The 17,592-nt window shown below is 43.9% G+C and overlaps 1 protein-coding gene across 1 annotated transcript in view; it reads right to left on the reverse strand.

Moving 5' to 3' along the window:
• PCYT1B (phosphate cytidylyltransferase 1B, choline) overlaps positions 1 to 17,592 on the reverse strand; it is a 150,181-nt gene that overhangs the window by 14,721 nt on the left and 117,868 nt on the right. Inside the window, exons 5-7 of the mRNA XM_040421823.1 lie at positions 11,085 to 11,163; positions 7,764 to 7,906; positions 1,686 to 1,874 (exon numbers count right to left, since the gene is read on the reverse strand). Coding sequence (XP_040277757.1) covers positions 1,686 to 1,874; positions 7,764 to 7,906; positions 11,085 to 11,163 — 411 coding nt within the window. The remainder of the gene's footprint in view (positions 1 to 1,685; positions 1,875 to 7,763; positions 7,907 to 11,084; positions 11,164 to 17,592) is intronic.

The following is a 17,592-nucleotide window of genomic DNA, read 5'->3' on the forward strand; positions in this document are numbered from 1 at the left end:
ATAATGTTTTAGCAATTACATGCACTTGTAATAACAATTTTCGAACATCTATTCTTATCACTCCATTTTGTACCATTTCTTTATTATTCCTGCTAGAAGTTATGAATGAAGTACTTAGCAGTTTAAAATGAAGGTCGAGATGGGTGTTACCAGTTGGGGCTTGTCCCTGCACAGTCTGACATTATCAAATTAGTGCTGCTAGTATCAGAATGTGCAGGGACACACCCCAGCTGGCAACACCCACCTGTAACTTGATTGCAAACTGCTAGCAATCAATTCAAAACTGCTAGCAGGAATATAAAAGGATACAGTTCACATACAGTAATAAGAATAGATGTTGCAGAATTGTTATTACATGAGAAATGTGAGTAATTTCTAAAATAGACCTGTCAAGAGATCACGTCAGGTCTTCTTTAAGCCACAGTTAACTGTACTCACTGGGAGAATTTTCTATGTCTAAAAACATAATTTCCATGCAATGTACTAGTATTTACAGATTCATCTATATAGATATCAGTACATTGTATTTGTTCAAAAGGATAACAGCAAAACTACTATTTATTTAGGGATCTGTCTACCAACATGTGTCAAATTTATCTTTCACCTTGAACAATTGTGATATATTTAGCATTTCTTTAGACTGTCTAGTCTAAGTTTACGCTATGTAAATATATATATATATATATATATATATATATATATACAGTACAGACCAAAAGTTTGGACACACCTTCTCATTCAAAGAGTTTTCTTTATTTTCATGACTATGAAAATTGTAGATTCACACTGAAGGCATCAAAACTATGAATTAACACATGTGGAATTATATACATAACAAACAAGTGTGAAACAACTGAAAATATGTCATATTCTAGGTTCTTCAAAGTAGCCACCTTTTGCTTTGATTACTGCTTTGCACACTCTTGGCATTCTCTTGATGAGCTTCAAGAGGTAGTCCCCTGAAATGGTTTTCACTTCACAGGTGTGCCCTGTCAGGTTTAATAAGTGGGATTTCTTGCCTTATAAATGGGGTTGGGACCATCAGTGGCGTTGAGGAGAAGTCAGGTGGATACACAGCTGATAGTCCTACTGAATAGACTGTTAAAATTTGTATTATAGCAAGAAAAAAGCAGCTAAGTAAAGAAAAACGAGTGGCCATCATTACTTTAAGAAATGAAGGTCAGTCAGTCAGCCGAAAAATTGGGAAAACTTTGAAAGTAAGGGCTATTTGACCATGAAGGAGCGTGATGGGGTGCTGCGCCAGATGACCTGGCCTTCACAGTCACCAGACCTGAACCCAATCGAGATGGTTTGGGGTGAGCTGGACCGCAGAGTGAAGGCAAAAGGGCCAACAAGTGCTAAGCATCTCTGAAAAATCCTTCAAGACTGTTGGAAGCACATCAAGAGAACGCCACGAGTGTGCAAAGCAGTAATCAAAGCAAAAGGTGGCTACTTTGAAGAACCTAGAATATGACATATTTTCTGTTGTTTCACACTTGTTTGTTATGTATATAATTCCACATGTGTTAATTCATAGTTTTGATGCCTTCATAGTCATGAAAATAAAGAAAACTCTTTGAATGAGAAGGTGTGTCCAAACTTTTGGTCTGTACTGTATGCTGAGCTAGCATAATGTTAAAAGAGATGGATTAAGACTATCTATAAAAGGCAAATTGTGAACGTACCCAGGCACCATCAGGACCAAACAGCTCTAGAAAATTTCCAATAAACTCCCTTGACTTCTCCTCCCACTTCTGGATTAAGTCATGACTCTTTTCTTCCACCTTGTAGACAAATTCTTTGGATTTTTCTTCCACATTTTTCACTTTTTCTTTCATTTTATCAACTTGGTTTTGAAATCTGTATTTTTTCTCCTGATGACAAACCAAAAACAGTTCAAAATATTCTTGAGATATTCTACAGCAGACATAGAAAGTGCCAGCTGGCATATAACTGGAACCCTAGTTAAAGGGGTATTCTCATCTTAATGATCACTGTTAAATCTGTTAATGATTTAATAGTGATCATTTTTCTAAATATATTTAATTAACAAATTCCCACCCCTTAGAAGAAAATAAACCTATACTTACCTGACTGTTGTCTTCCGTCTCCCCTGGTTACGGCCACCGCTCTTCTCAGGAATCGCGGTGGCCGCGTGTGCGCAGACGACTTCTCTTCTCCCGGCCGGCCGCGCGCTGTACTGAACGCACACGCCGAGGCCGCGCATGCGCTATGGTGATTTCTTCCTGGCCAGTATAGTATACTTGCCAGAAAGAAGTCACCGGGGCGCATGCGCGGCCTCGGCGTGCGCGTTCAGTACAGCGCGCGGCCCGGCCGGGTGAAGACTTCAATCAAGATGGAGCCCGCCCCCTGCCGAGTGCCGAAACCAGGAAGTGGACAGCGCGCCGGGAGCAGGTAAGTATCAAATAGCGTGTTGAGAATACCCCTTTAAATTAATGTGAGGACATATTCAGATGGATGATTTTCTACGACAAGTAGGTGCCAAAATTCGCCTGAGAATTAGGTTAGTTCTGCCTCCTACTATTTTCACTAGGAATTAGTGATGTAGTACACATGGCGCAGTATTTTTATGCACAGATTTGAAAAAAGTGGAACCCAAAGCAGGGTAGCCACACACAGATTAGCCCCATTGAATGGGGATAATCAGTGTACAGATCAGTTGCAGTGCACATTGCAAATCCATGCAGAAATCTGAGGCTCACAACAGATTTCAGCACATATTTGTTAACTAGCAGCTGATTTTTCTGCATCTGAACATATACTAATATATATTATATGCATCTGCTGCCATGTGGATAATTGGGGAATGGACTCATCCTTGTTAGGCCTCCTGCACACGGCCGTTTTTTTTTCCCGTTTACTGGCCGTTTTTTGCGTTCCGTATAAGGTCCGTATACGGAACCATTCATTTCAATGGTTCCGCAAAAAAAACGGAATGTACTCCGTATGCATTCCGTTTCCGTATTTCCGTTTTTCCGTTCCGTTTTAACATAGAACATGTCCTATTATTGCCCGCAAATCACAGTCCGTGGCTCCATTCAAGTCAATGGGTCCGCAAAAAAACGGAACACATACGGAAATGCATCCGTATGTCTTCCGTTTCCGTTCCGTTTTTTGCTGAACCATCTATTGAAAATGTTATGCCCAGCCCAATTTTATCTATGTAATTACTGTATACTGTATATGCCATACGGAAAAACGGAACGGAAAAACGGAACAGAAACGGAAACAAAAAACGGAACAACGGATCCGTGAAAAACGGACCGCAAAACACTGAAAAAGCCATACGGTCGTGTGCAATAGGCCTTAGTGAGACTAATAAGCAGATAGAATTACCTGAAAGGAAGCAGAGATCTGTCTGTATTAAAGGGGTTGTTTCACCATTAAATATTATTTTAATTCAGCATGAAAAACTATTTTCTTTTGTAATTTAGTTTCAGTTAAAAATAATGCTCCAGCTGTGAAATATTCTCTTAAGGCCTCTTTCACATGACCGTTTCCCCCCCCGTTTACGGACCGTTTTTTGCGTTCCCTATATGGTCCATATATACGGAACCATTCATTTCAATGGTTCCGCAAAAAAACGGAATGTACTCCATATGCATTCCGTTTCCGTTTTTCCGTTCCGTTGAGAGATAGAACATGTCCTATTATTGCCCGCAAATCACGTTCCGTGGCTCCATTCAAGTCAATGGGTCCACCAAAAAAATTTAACACATACGGAAATGTATCCGTATGTCTTCTGTATCCATTCCATTTTTGCAGAACCATCTATTGAAAATTTTATGCCCAGCCCAATTTTTTATTACTGTATATGCCATACGGACAAACTGAACAGAAACGGAAACACAACAGAAACAAAAAACTGAACAACGGATCCGTTAAAAACGGACCGCAAAATACTGAAAAAGTCATACAGTGGTGTGAAAGAGGCCTGAGGCCTCATGCACACGATCGTTCCGTTTTTTGCGGTCCACAAATTGTGGATCCGCAAAACACGGAAGCCACCCGTGTGCCTTCCGCAATTTGCGGAACGGAACAGGCGGCCCATTGTAGAAATACCTATTCTTGTCTGCAAAACAGACAAGAATAGGACATGTTATATTTTTATTGCGGGGCCACGGAACGGAGCAACAGATGCGGACAGTACACGGAGTGCTGTCCGCATCTTTTGCGGCCCCATTGAAGTGAATGTGACCGCACCTGAGCCGCAAAAACTGCGGCTCGGATGCGGACCAGAACAACGGTCGTGTGCATGAGGCCTTACAGTGAGAGGGCTGCAGCACAAAGGGCATGCCCCCTAACAAAGGACATTCCCCCCAAACTCCAAATCGAACTAAAAGTAGAGGAATTGGAGCAATGGATAGGGAGATCTCTGGAGCCATGTGAGGTACAGGGCTGGTTTTATCTTTCTCAGAAAGAGATTGTCATCTACTTTATGATATCTGATTTTAATTTTTTACATCAATCGTGGCATAACCTCATTAACAATATTTTGTGCAAAGTGAGTGGAGGCGATGGGAGAGTAGGCCAGGTGCTATGTACTGACTAATGGCAGACAGGGTCCTGAAATGTAAATGACTCTAGTGGATCCATTTTATCATTAGGCCTCTTTCACACGGGCGTGTCCGGATTAGGTCCGGATGCGTCCCGGGTGCAATGTGTTTTGCACGCGCGTGATAAAAAACCGACTGTGGTACCCAGACCCGAACTTCTTTACTAAAGTTCAGGTTTGGGTTAGTTGTAGTGAAGATTGTATTATTTCCCCTTATAACATGGTTATAAGGGGAAATAATAGCATTCTGAATACAGAATGCATAGTAAAATAGGGCTGGAGGGGTTAAAAAAATAAAAATAATTTAACTCACCTTAATCCACTTGTTCGCACAGCAGGCATCTCTTCTGTCTTTAACTGTGAGCAATAGGATCTTTGATGACATCACTGCGTTCATCACATGGTCCATCACATGATCCATCACCATGGTGATGGATCATGTGATGAGCGTAGTGACGTCATCAAAAGTCCTATTGCTCACAGAAAAAGACAGAAGAGATGCCGGCTGCGCGAACAAGTGGATTAAGGTGAGTTAAATTATTATATTTTTTTTTTTAACCCCTCCAGCCCTATTTTACTATGCATTCTGTATTCAGAATGCTATTATTTTCCCTTATAACCATGTTATAAGGGAAAATAATAATGATCGGGTCCCCATCCCGATCATCACCTAGCAACCGTGCGTGAAAATCGCACCGCATCCACATTCACTTCTATGGGGCCTGCATTACGTGAAAAACGCACAAAGAGGAGCATGCTGCGATTTTCACGCAACGCACAAGTGATGCGTGAAAATCACCGCTCGTGTGCACAGCCCCATAGAAATGAATGGGTCAGGATGGGTCAGTGCGGGTGCAATGCGTTCAACTCACGCATCGCATCCGCGCGGAATACTCGCCCGTGTGAAGGGGGCCTTAACATTTCCTTGGACCTTCACTATAACAGAGGTTTAGCACAGTTTTACCCTTTCTTTACCAGTCTTCACTAATTTGTTGTCAGTACTTTTTTTTTTGAGTTCATGTATCCGTAACGCCAGAATATTTCTGGCCACCAAAACCATCTTACGAGGCTCTGTCCCTACCACATTTTTTCAGTTTTCCATCACAAGTTCTGGTGTTTTTGATGGCAAGAATATAGCAGTCATCACCTCTGTTATTGCTATGCAGAATACTGGACGTATAAGTCAAAAGCATCAGTTAGGATTCACTGGAGTCCTGAAAACAAATCCAGCATGATTTTCATGTCTCAATCATATATGGAAGCTGTGTCGCTATGAGAATAGGACCTAACATTTTAGGATGGGAAGCAAATACATGATTGGGGAAAGAAAAGCTATAACAATAAAAATGAACCTAGAACACAATTCTCAAGATATAAATGTATTTCTATATTTTTTATCTGATTGCCATGTATATGGAATGTATTTTATATTTATTATGCAGTGCTCTGGAAAATATCACTGCATATACATAAAGTATATTAAATAGTGGACAGTGGATTGTGGACCATGAGGGAATTTATTATTCCCTTTGCCAGAATTCACTTGGAATCATCAAAAGGGGCATGGATGTCGGTGATGAGAACATAGTCCTTTACAAATCACTAGTCAGACCACACATGGAGTACTGTGTACAGTTCTGGGCTCCTGTGAAGAAGGCAGACATAAAAGAGCTGAAGAGGGTTCAGAGGAGGGCAACTGAAGTAATAACTGGAATGGGTGGACTACAGTGCCCCTAAAGATGATCAAAATTAGGGTTATTCACTGACGACTGAGGGGCGATCTAATAACTATGGAAGTCTCTGCCTGAACGGGTGGTGATGGTGAGTTCAAAAAAAGAGTTCAAGAGGGGCCTGGATGTATTTCTGGAGTGTAATAATATTACAGGCTATAGTTACTAGAGAGGGGTCGTTGATCCAGGGAGTTATTCTGATTGCCTGATTGGAGTTGGGGAGATTTTCTTTCCGCTAAAATGTGGAAAATTGGCTTCTACCTCATGAGAGAAAATGATGAATGAGGCTTCTTGCACACAAACGTTGTGTGCCCTTGGTCGGATTGTGGCCCGCATACGGCGGGTCTACAATACACAGGCACTGGCCCGTGTGCACTCTGCATCACGGATGCGGACCCATTCACTTGAATGGGTCCGCCATAACGGAGATGCGGAAAGGAAGCACGAATCGAAACCCCACGGAAGCACTACGGAATGCTTCCGTGGTGTTTCTGTCCGTGCCTCTGGACGACAAAAAAATAGAACTTGTTCTATTTTTTGCGGTGCGGACAGATCACGAACCCATTCAAGTTGAATGGGCCTCGATCCGTATTCGGCCACTTCACGGACATTGCTTGTGCATTGGGGACCGCAAATTGTGGTCCCCAATGCATGGAACGGATGCACAACCTTCGTGTGCAAGAGGCCTGAGACAGGCCTGCTGGCCCGTCCTCTTCCCCTCCCACGCCACTCCCACTGTTTTTAGACCTGGCGTTAGCGGGAAAAAGTTGCAGATTACGGCGCAACTAACCATTTTGCCGCTATCTGCACCAGAAATTAGCCTAGTGAAGGCGTAAATGACCCCCTATGTTCATTTTTGCACAAAATATTGCAACTTTTTGTGATTTTACACCACCCTCACCACTTTTGAAAAGGATGTAGAAAAGTCGTGCATTTAGCTATGTTAATTAGGAATATTTCTCTCCTAGGGGGATGGAGTAAAAAGCATCTCTAGACAAATGTGTATGTTAAAAGATGCGCCAAATTGCTCAAACAACATGCAACATTTGATAAACTTGGCAGAATTTATGGCAACACCTGCTGAACAAAAACTGACATCAGAAATTGCCCGCATGATAAATTCCCTCCATGTGTCTTATCAGGTGATGCAGGGTTATCATTACAAACCGTTCTCACTGGGATTTCTAACGCTAAAACATTATTATCAGGAATAAGAAATGAACCCTGGTATTACATGTGGAATTCATTTAGGTTTAGGAGGGGATTATAGGTCTAATCCCCCTATAATCCATCAAAGTGTGGTAATAATTTATGATTTTGCTCCCATGTTGTACACAACACTGCGCACTCTGCATTGAGAAGGCGCAGCAATTGACACGGTTTTAAACACTGTGCTTAACAAAGGGGGGGAAAGTCGGCGCTCTGGGAAGCGGCGTTGTCGGCATCTTTTTACTTACGTTTATAAAGCTAACATTTAGCTCTTTTGCAGTGTATCCCCTCTGGAGATTGCGCCTGGCATAAACATCATAATCACGGACGATTCTAGTGATTATGTCTGACGTTGAGATACCTTCTGTCCTCTGTGTTGGTACAAACATGCCTGTCACAGAGAGGAAAAGGTGCGCTGGATGATAGGATTTTATCTGAATGTGGTTACAACATGATTATCTACCAATCTCATGGATATCATCTGTATCCCACACAGTTTTTACCATTAATCCCTCAGAACAAATATTGCTTCAGACGCTGTAAAAAACGCGAGAAGTCAATGTGAATCTGGTCATTTTACAACGTTGTGAACTTTGTTTTTGGCAGATCTATGGTAGCTATTAGGGATCGACCGATATTGATTTTTTAGGGCCGATACCGATAATCTGTGAACTTTCAGGCCGATAGCCGATAATTTAGGCCTAGTTCACACAAACGTTTTTTTTGCGTGTGTACGGGCCATTTTTTTGTGGTCCGTAAAAGGAACCATTAATTTCAATGGTTCCGCATTAAAAACAAAATGTGTTCCGTATGCATTCCGTTTCCGTATTTCCGTTTTTCCGTTCTGTTGAAAGATAGAACATGTCCTATATTTGGCAGCAAATCACATTCCGTGGCTCCATTCAAGTCAATGGGTCCGCAAAACAACCAGAACACATACGGAAAACCCAACGGAACTCAAAAACGGAACAATGGATCTGTGAAAAACAGACCGCAAAAAACTATAAAAGCCATACGTTCGTGTGAACTAGGCCTTATACCGATATTCTGTGAATTTTCACTTTTGAAAAAAAATTAATTCCTACACAAATCTGCTGAAAATTAACATGTTTATTGTTAACGTGTAGTTTTTGTTTTGTAAATCTTTCTTTTTCATTTATAATTAATATTTTGGTGTGTTTTTTTTTACTAACTATTAGCCCCCTTAGGGACTAGAACCCTTGTCCTATTAACCCTGATAGATCTCTATCAGGGGGAATAGGACCTCACACTGTCCCTGCTGCTCTGTGCTTTGTGCACACAGCAGCAGGGAGCTGACTATGGCAGCCAGGGCTTCAATAGCGTCCTGGCTGCCATGATAACCGATCGGAGCCCCGGGCTTGCACTGCTGGGGCTCCGATTGGAACTTCCACTGAGGAGGAGGGGAGAGGGGACCCTGTGGCCACTGCCACCAATGATTAATACTGGGGGACTTGGGTGGGGGGGCGCACTGCGCCACCAATGATTAATACTGGGTTTGGGGAGGGCTCACTGCGCCACCAATGATTAATACTGGGGTTGGGAGGGTGCACTGCAACACCAACGATTAATACTGGGGTTGGGGGGGGGGACGCACTGCGCCACCAATGAAGATAACTCTCTTATTCATTCATATACAGGAGGCGGGAGCTGGCTGCAGAATTACATAGCCGGCTCCCAACCTCTATGAGCGTTAGCTGCGATCCGCAGCAGTTAACCCCTCAGGTGCGGGGTTAACTGCCACAGATTGCAGCTACTTGTCATAGAGGTCGGGAGCCGGCTATGTGATTCTGCAGCCAGCTCCCGCCTCCTGTATATGAATGAATGAGAGATTTATCTTCATTGGTGGCGCAGTGGCCACAGCCCCGCCCCTCCTCTTGTCCTCCTTCCTCATTGGTGGCAGCAGCAGTAGCACAGGGGGGAGGGAGACACTGCTTCCTTCCCCCCTGTGCTGCTGAGGGAACACGGAGAGCGCTGTCAGCAGCGCGATCCTTTTTCCCCATACGTTATCGGAATATCGGCAAAATAGATGCCGATACCGATAACATTCAAAATCCTGAATATCGGCCGATAATATCGGTAAAACCGATAATCGGTCGATCCCTAGTAGCTATCATTACAATAGCTATCTAAATGGAAAACTGTCTATATTGCCCATAGCAACCAATCACAGCTCAGCTGTCCTTGTATATTTTTTGATTTTTAAGCTGTGATTGGTTGCTATGGGCAACAAAGACAGGGCTTTCTTTTAGACAGTTTACTAAATCTGCTATATTTGTAAAAAAAACAAAAAACAAAACATTTAGGGTCCATTCACACATCTGCAAGTTGCAAATTGCGGATCTGCAAAACCGCCGGCCCTGTGACAGAAATGCCTTTTGCGGCCCCATTAAAATGAATGGGTCCGTGCCTGTTCCGCACAATTGCAGAACATATATGGACCCTGAACTACGGACATCTGAATGGACCTTAATCGGGCAGATTTGTGAAAACTGTCTAAATAAACCCTGCCTTTGATGCCAGAAGCAACCAATCACAGCTCAGCTTACATTTCATATCCTGCTCTTGATAAATAAAAGCGGCACTGTGATTGGTTTCTACGGGCAACAAAGACAGGAGTTTTCTTAGACAGTTTTCATAAATCTGCCCCATTAATGTGTCTTTTTTCTTTACATAGGGGCAGATTTATCATAGACAGGCGACGTACGCCGGTCAATGACAACGAGACGTGCTGACGGTGGCTACGCCTAATTTATGATGAGGCGTGCGCAATCCGTGCACCTGTACTGATATCTGCTCCAGCCCCTGACCGGCATAGATTTCAGTGTTGCCAAAAAACTGGCGCAAAAGATCATAAATGTGGAGGGGCCGATGGCCCATCCCCGCTTTTGCCATGCACCTTTCTTGGGAAAGTGGCGAAGGCAGGGTAAAAACACCACCTGTGCAAAAAAAAAAATTCGGAAAGGGGTGTTAAAAAAATAAATAAACTGTCTAAAAGGGAAAAAAACTATCTTTGTTGCCACTAGCAACCGATCACTGCACAGCTTTCAAAAAATACAACAGGAAAGGTGATGTGATTGGTTGCTATGGGCAACAAAGACAGTTTTACTGTTAGATGGTTTTCATAAATCTCCACCAACAGGGGCTTTATCAAGACTGGTGTAAGTTGCCTACAGAAACCAGTCAGATTACACCTCTCATTTTCCTGAGTGGTCACCTCACCCACTATACCCAGTCATACCTATATATTAATGGCCACAGGACAGAAAAATCACACTGTTGAAGCAGATGATACAGTCACGCCTCAGTCTTTTGGATGTCTAACTGTACAATTAAGAAATGCTCAACAGAGATGTCTCATTAAAATAAAGCAGCATTTTTTTTTCACTTCATTCAATAGAGCTAAGCCATGAGCAGGTCCGCAGTATTTAAAGCAAACAACCACAGCGGAAAACACAGCATCAAAATCCACCATGTGAACGGACCCTTAGTGATTCAGTTGGTAACCTTGTTCCCACAATACTTCTACAGTAGGTCAAAAAGCAGATTACCTGCCTCCTTTATGTGTTTGTAGACATCATCAGAACCTGCTGATGAATATGGGATGTCATCATGAGCCACAAAATCAATCTGGAAATAAAGGATACAAAACGTTATTGAACATTAAAACCTACACGTTATTATACAGTACATGAAGTCAATGAAACCAGTTAATAACTAGTTAATACCAGTTCGAGGGCACAATGCTCACTGGAATATATTGCTTCTGTTAAAATACTAATGTAGAGCTTCACGAGACTTGTCCATAGACATAAAATAAACTATAATCGTATAAGTAGAGTTGAGCGGACACCTGGATGTTCAAGTTCGACGGGTTCGACCGAACTTCACAAAAAAGTTTGAGTTCGGGACCCGAACTTGACCCCAAACCCCATTGAAGTCAATGGGGACCCGAACTTTTGAGCACTAAAATGGCTGTAAAAATGTCATGGAAAGGGCTAGAGGGCTGCAAATGGCGTCATAATGTGGTTAAGAGCATGGCAAGGGCTCTGCAAACAAATGTGGATAGGGAAATGACTTAAAATAACATAAAATACGTAAAAATAAAAAATGTATAATCTTGATCTAGGAGGACCAGGTTCATATGGAGTAGGAGGTTGAGGAGGCGGTGGATGTGGCGGTGTAGGTGGAAGTGGCGGTGAAGGAGGTGGAGGTAGCCTACACTGGTTTTTGGTTTAAAATTTATTTATATATTTTTAAATTAGGGTACACCCCAAAACATTGGGAAATATAACCCTCCAGTCGTGCTAAACACACGTTCAGACAATACACTGGCTGCAGGGCAGGCCAACACCTCCAAGGGGTAAAGGGCAAGCTCAGGCCATGTGCCCAATTTGGAGACCCAGAAGTTGCAGGGGCTGACCCCTGTTAGTCAGTTTGTGTAGGCGTGTGCACACTTACTGCACCCACCATGTCGCACGTCCCCGTGATGTTCACGATCCAATTTGATCTGCTCTATCAACTTTCGATGTTCTTCTATGCGCCTACCATGGTGATCACGGGTGGCGGGGAATCAGGGTTCCAGGCCAGAGAGGGAGCGTGAGAAAAAAAGACCACATCCAAGGGAGGATTCATTTTTTCAAATTAAAAATTAGAGTTGAAATATGGGAGGAATTATTAAAGCATAAAAGTGTGACAACTTTTCAAAGTTTAAGCATTGAATGAAAGGATGTGGCACGCATTAATTACTGAATAATTTATTACATTTTATTCCCTGTCACTTATGCATAGCAGGTGTTTATTCACGTCTAAAATTGTATAATGTCAACCTAAGAATGTAAAGGGGTATATTACACCCAAAAATTGGTGAATTTCACCAAAAAATGTAACTGACAATTTTAATTTTTTTTCGGTCTACTAGATACATCACACCCAAAAATTGGTGAATTTCACCAGAATGTATAGCTGCCAATTTATTGGGGGTTTCATCTGTCTACTAGGTATAGCAGTGGTACTATACACCGAAAAATTTGTTTATTTCGCCAGAAAATGTAACTGACATTATTTTTAAAAAATTTTACCGGTCCACTAGGTATAGCAGTGGTACTATACACACCAAAATTGGTGAATTTCACCCGAAAAAGTAAATGACAATTTTTTTTTTTGTTTAACCTGTCTACTAGGTATAGCAGTGGTACTATACACCAAAGAATTTGTTAATTTCACCATAAAATGTAACTGACAATTTTTTATTACCGGTCTACTAGGTATAGCAGTGGTACTATACACACCAAAATTGGTGAATTTCACCCTAAAATGTAAATGACAATTTATTTATTTTTTAACCGGACTGCTAGGTATAGCAGTGGTACTATACACCCAAAAATTGGTTAATTTTACCCGAAAAAGTAAATGACAAATTTTTTTTTTGTTTAACCTGTCCTGTTTATTTCGCCAGAAAATGTAACTGACAATTTTTTGCTTTTTTTTTTACCGGTCCAGTAGGTATAGCAGTGGTACTATACACACCAAAATTGGTGAATTCCACCCTAAAATGTAAATGACAATTTATTTATTTTTTAACCGGACTGCTAGGTATAGCAGTGGTACTATACACCCAAAAATTGGTTAATTTCACCCGAAAAAGTAAATGACAAATTTTTTTTTTGTTTAACCTGTCCTGTTTATTTCGCCAGAAAATGTAACTGACAATTTTTTTCTTTTTTTTTTTCCGGTCCACTAGGTATAGCAGTGGTACTATACACACCAAAATTGGTGAATTTCACCCTAAAATGTAAATGACAATTTATTTATTTTTTAACCGGCCTACTAGGTATAGCAGTGGTACTATACTCCCAAAAATTGGTTAATTTCACCCGAAAAAGTAAATCACAATTTTTTTTTTTTTTGTTTAACCTGTCTACTAGGTATAGCAGTGGTACTACACACCGAAAAATTTGTTAATTTTACCAAAAAATGTAACTGACAATTTTTTTATTTTTTTTTACCGGTCTACTAGGTATAGCAGTGGTACTATACACCCAAAAATTGGTGAATTTCACCCGAAAATGTAAATGTCAAAGTAGTGAAATTATATAAAATAAAACACGTAAAAAAAAAAAATATGGATTTATGAGGTGGAGTTCCATATGGAGTAGGAGTTTGAGGAGGCGGTGGACATAGAGTAGGTGGAAGCGGCGGTGGAGGAGGACGAGATACCCAACACAGGTTTTTGGTTTTAATTTAATTTTGTAAAATTAGGGTACACTCCAAAAGAGTGTGAAATATCCAAAATACAAACATGAGCAATTGCGCTGCAGTATAACAATGGCTGCTTAGTGCCGGTATACATGTCTATTCTGCACAAGGTATGGACAAGTCCTGAGGGATCCATGCCTGGTTCATTTTAATGAACGTGAGCTTGTCCACATTGGCTGTGGACAGGCGGCTGCGCTTGTCTGTGATGACGCCCCCTGCCGTGCTAAACACACGTTCAGATAATACACTGGCTGCAGGGCAGGCCAGCACCTCCAAGGCGTAAAGGGCAAGTTCAGGCCATGTGCCCAATTTGGAGACCCAGAAGTTGAAAGGGGGCAGACCCATCATTCAGTACGTGTAGGCGTGTGCACACATACTGCTCCACCATGTTGGTGAAATGCTGCCTCCTGCTAAGACGTTCCATATCAGCTGGTGGTGCTGGTTGTTGTGGCGTGCTGACAAAGCGTTTCCACATTTCGGCCATGCTAACCCTGCCTTCTGAGGTGCTGGCGGTGCCCCAGCTGCGTTGGTGACCTCTTTCTCGTCCTCTGCCTTCGCCTTGTGCTTCCACTGTGCCCTCGCTGTCAGGTGGGAATGCCACCAGCAGCACGTCTACCAGCGCGCGCTTGTACTCGCGCATCTTACGATTACGCTCCAGTGACGGAATTAAGGACAGTACGTTGTCCTTGTAACGGGGATCCAGCAGCGTGGCCACCCAGTAATCAGCACAAGTTAGAATGTGGGCAACTTGGCGGTCGTTGAGGAGACACTGCAGCATGTAATCGCTCATGTGTGCCAGGCTGCCCAGAGGCAACGAAAAGCTGTCCTCTGTGGGAGGTGTGTCGTCTGTGTCCTCTGTGTCCTCTGTATCCCCCCATCCATGCACCAGTGATGGCCATGAGCTGGTCTGGGTGCCACCCTGCTGTGAACATGGTTCCTCCTCCTCCATCTCCTCCTCCTCATCCTCCACCTCCTCATCCTCCAGAACTGTGCCCTGGCTGGACAATTGTGTACCTTGGGTTTGTGGGTGCAGGAACCCACCCTCGGAGCCACTTGGGAATGACTGGCCGGAAACCCTATGAAATGATCCCTCTTCCTCCTCCTCCTCCTCCTCCTGTTCCACATCCTCTTTCATCATCGCCAGGAGCGTTTTTTCAAGGAGGCATAGAAGTGGAATAGTAACGCTGTTATGTTGGTGGAGTACTCGAAACAGCGCAACAAGGAACACAGGTCTCGCATGGAGGCCCAGTCATTGGTGGTGAAGTGGTGCTGTTCCGCCGAGCAACTCACCCGTGCATGCTGCAGCTGAAACTCCACTATCGCCTGCTGCTGCTGGCACAGTCTGGCCAGCATGTGCAAGGTGGAGTTCCACCTTGTGGGCACGTTGCATATGAGGCGGTGAGCGGGAAGGCCAAAGTTACGCTGCAGCGCTGACAGGCGAGCAGCAGCAGGGTGAGAACGCCGAAAGCGCGCACAGACGGCCCGTACTTTATGCAGCAGCTATGACATATCGGGGTAATTTTTAAGGAATCTCTGCACCACCAAATTCAGCACAGCACCAGGCAAGGGATGTTCGTCAAACCTGCTAGTCCCAGAGCTGCTACGAGATTTCGGCCATTATCGCACACCACCAGGCCGGGCTTGAGGCTGACTGGCACAAACCACTCAACGGTCTGTTGTTCAAAGCCCGTCCACAGCTCCTGCGCGGTGTGGGGTTTGCCCCCCAAACAGATAAGTTTTAAAACTGCCTGCTGTCGTTTACCCCTGGCTGTGCTGAAGTTGGTGGTGAAGGTGTTACACTGACCAGATGAGGAGCTGGAAGAGGATGAGGAAGCAGAGTAGGAGGAGGAAGCAACAGGAGGCAAACTGAAGCACCCTGCAATCCTCGGTGGTGGAAGGACATGAGCCAAACTGCTATCCGCCTCAGGCCCAGCCGCCATTGCATTTACCCAGTGTGCTGTTATGGAGATTTAACGGCCCTGACCGTGCTTACTGGTCCACGTATCTGTAGTCAGGTGCACCTTGCCACAGATGGCGTTGCGCAGTGCACACCTGATTTTGTCCTCTACTTGGTTGTGAAGGGAAGGGATGGCTCGCCTTGAAAAGTAGTGGCGGCTGGGCACGACGTACTGTGGGACAGCCACCGCCATAAGGCCTTTAAAACTATCCGTCTCCACAAGACGGAATGACAGCATTTCAAAGCCCATTAATTTAGAAATGCTGGCATTCAGGGCTAGGGATCGCGGGTGGGTAGGGGGGTACTTCCTCTTCCTCTCCAGCGTTTGGGATATGGAGAGCTGAACGCTTCCGTGGGACATTGTGGAGATGCTTGGTGACCCAGGTGTTGGTGTTGCTGGCAGATCCTCTGTTTGCGGGGTGCCAGGTGGCACTGTCACTCCAGAGGTGGAGGAAGAGGCCACGACTGCAGCAGAAGAGGAAGCAGGAGGAGCCAGAGACCTTTCTTGGTTTTTGAGGTGTCTACTCCACTGCAGCTAGTGCTTTGCACTTAAATGCCTGGTCATGCAGGTTGTGCTCAGGTAGGAGGCGTACTGTGTAGAGGACGGCCGCTCCGCTTTTGCACCCTCTTCTGCTGTGCTGGTGGCTCTGTGCGACCTCCGCCTCTTCCTCCGAACTACATAGGTCACTCGCATGACCTTGATTCCATGTGGGGTTGAGGACCTCATCGTCCACCACATCATCTTCCACCCAGTCTTCACCCCTGCCTTCCTTGTCGGTCTGCACACTTTCGAAAGCCCCAGCAGTTGGCACCTGTGTTTCATCATCATCCGAGACGTGCTGCGATGGTCCTCCCATGTACTCATCTTGAAAGATAAGTGGTTGGGCATCGGTGCACTCAATCTCTTCCACTTCTGGGGCAGGGCTAGGTGGATGGCCCTGGGAAACCCTGCTAATAGAGTCATCAAAAAGCAGAAGAGACTGCTGCATGACTTGGGGCTCAGACTGCTTGGCTGATTTGCAAGGGGGTGAGGTTAAAGACTGATGGACATCGGCTGCAGGTGCTAACTGAGGTCTTTCAGCAGGAGACTGGGTGGGAGACAATGTGAAGGAACTGGATCCACTGTCAGCAACCCAATCTACTATCGCCTGTACTTGTTTAAGCCTCACCATTCGTAGAGCAGCATTAGGCCCGAACAAATACCGCTGCAGGTTTTGTCGCCTACTCGCACCTGAGGAAGGAGTTTCATTTGTGTGTGTAGCTGGCACAGATCGACCACGTCCTCTCCCTGCAACAGGAGCTCCACCAGCAGCACCACGACCTGGGCCACGTCCCTTATTTGACGCTCTCCTCATATTTTTCAAATTTAGGATCTTGCCCTAAAGTTGTAGAATAGAACAACAGTATGTAAAGGGTGTATCTCACACGGCCTGAACCAGACTAGGCCTCAATAAAATATTTTTTTGCCCAAAATGGCTGTATTTCAAATGCCTGAATCAAACCCCTGTATGTAGAGGGTGTATCTCACACGGTCTGAACCAGTGTAGGCCTGAACTAAATATATCTTTGTAAAAAATGGCTGTATTTCAAATGGCTGTATTTCAAATCCCTGAATCAAACCCCTGTATGTAGAGGGAGTATCTCACATGGTCTGAACCAGTGTAGACCTGAAGTAAATATTTCTTTGCACAAAATGACTGTATTTCAAATGGCTGTATTTCAAATCCCTGAATCAAACCCCTGTATGTAGATGGGGTATCTCACAGGGCCTGAACCAGTTTAGGCCTGAACTAAATATTTCTTTGCCCAAAATGGCTGTATTTCAAATGCCTGATTCAAACCCC

This window comes from Bufo bufo, chromosome 3 (assembly GCF_905171765.1).
Source record: "Bufo bufo chromosome 3, aBufBuf1.1, whole genome shotgun sequence".
Classification (NCBI taxonomy): Eukaryota; Metazoa; Chordata; class Amphibia; order Anura; family Bufonidae; genus Bufo; species Bufo bufo.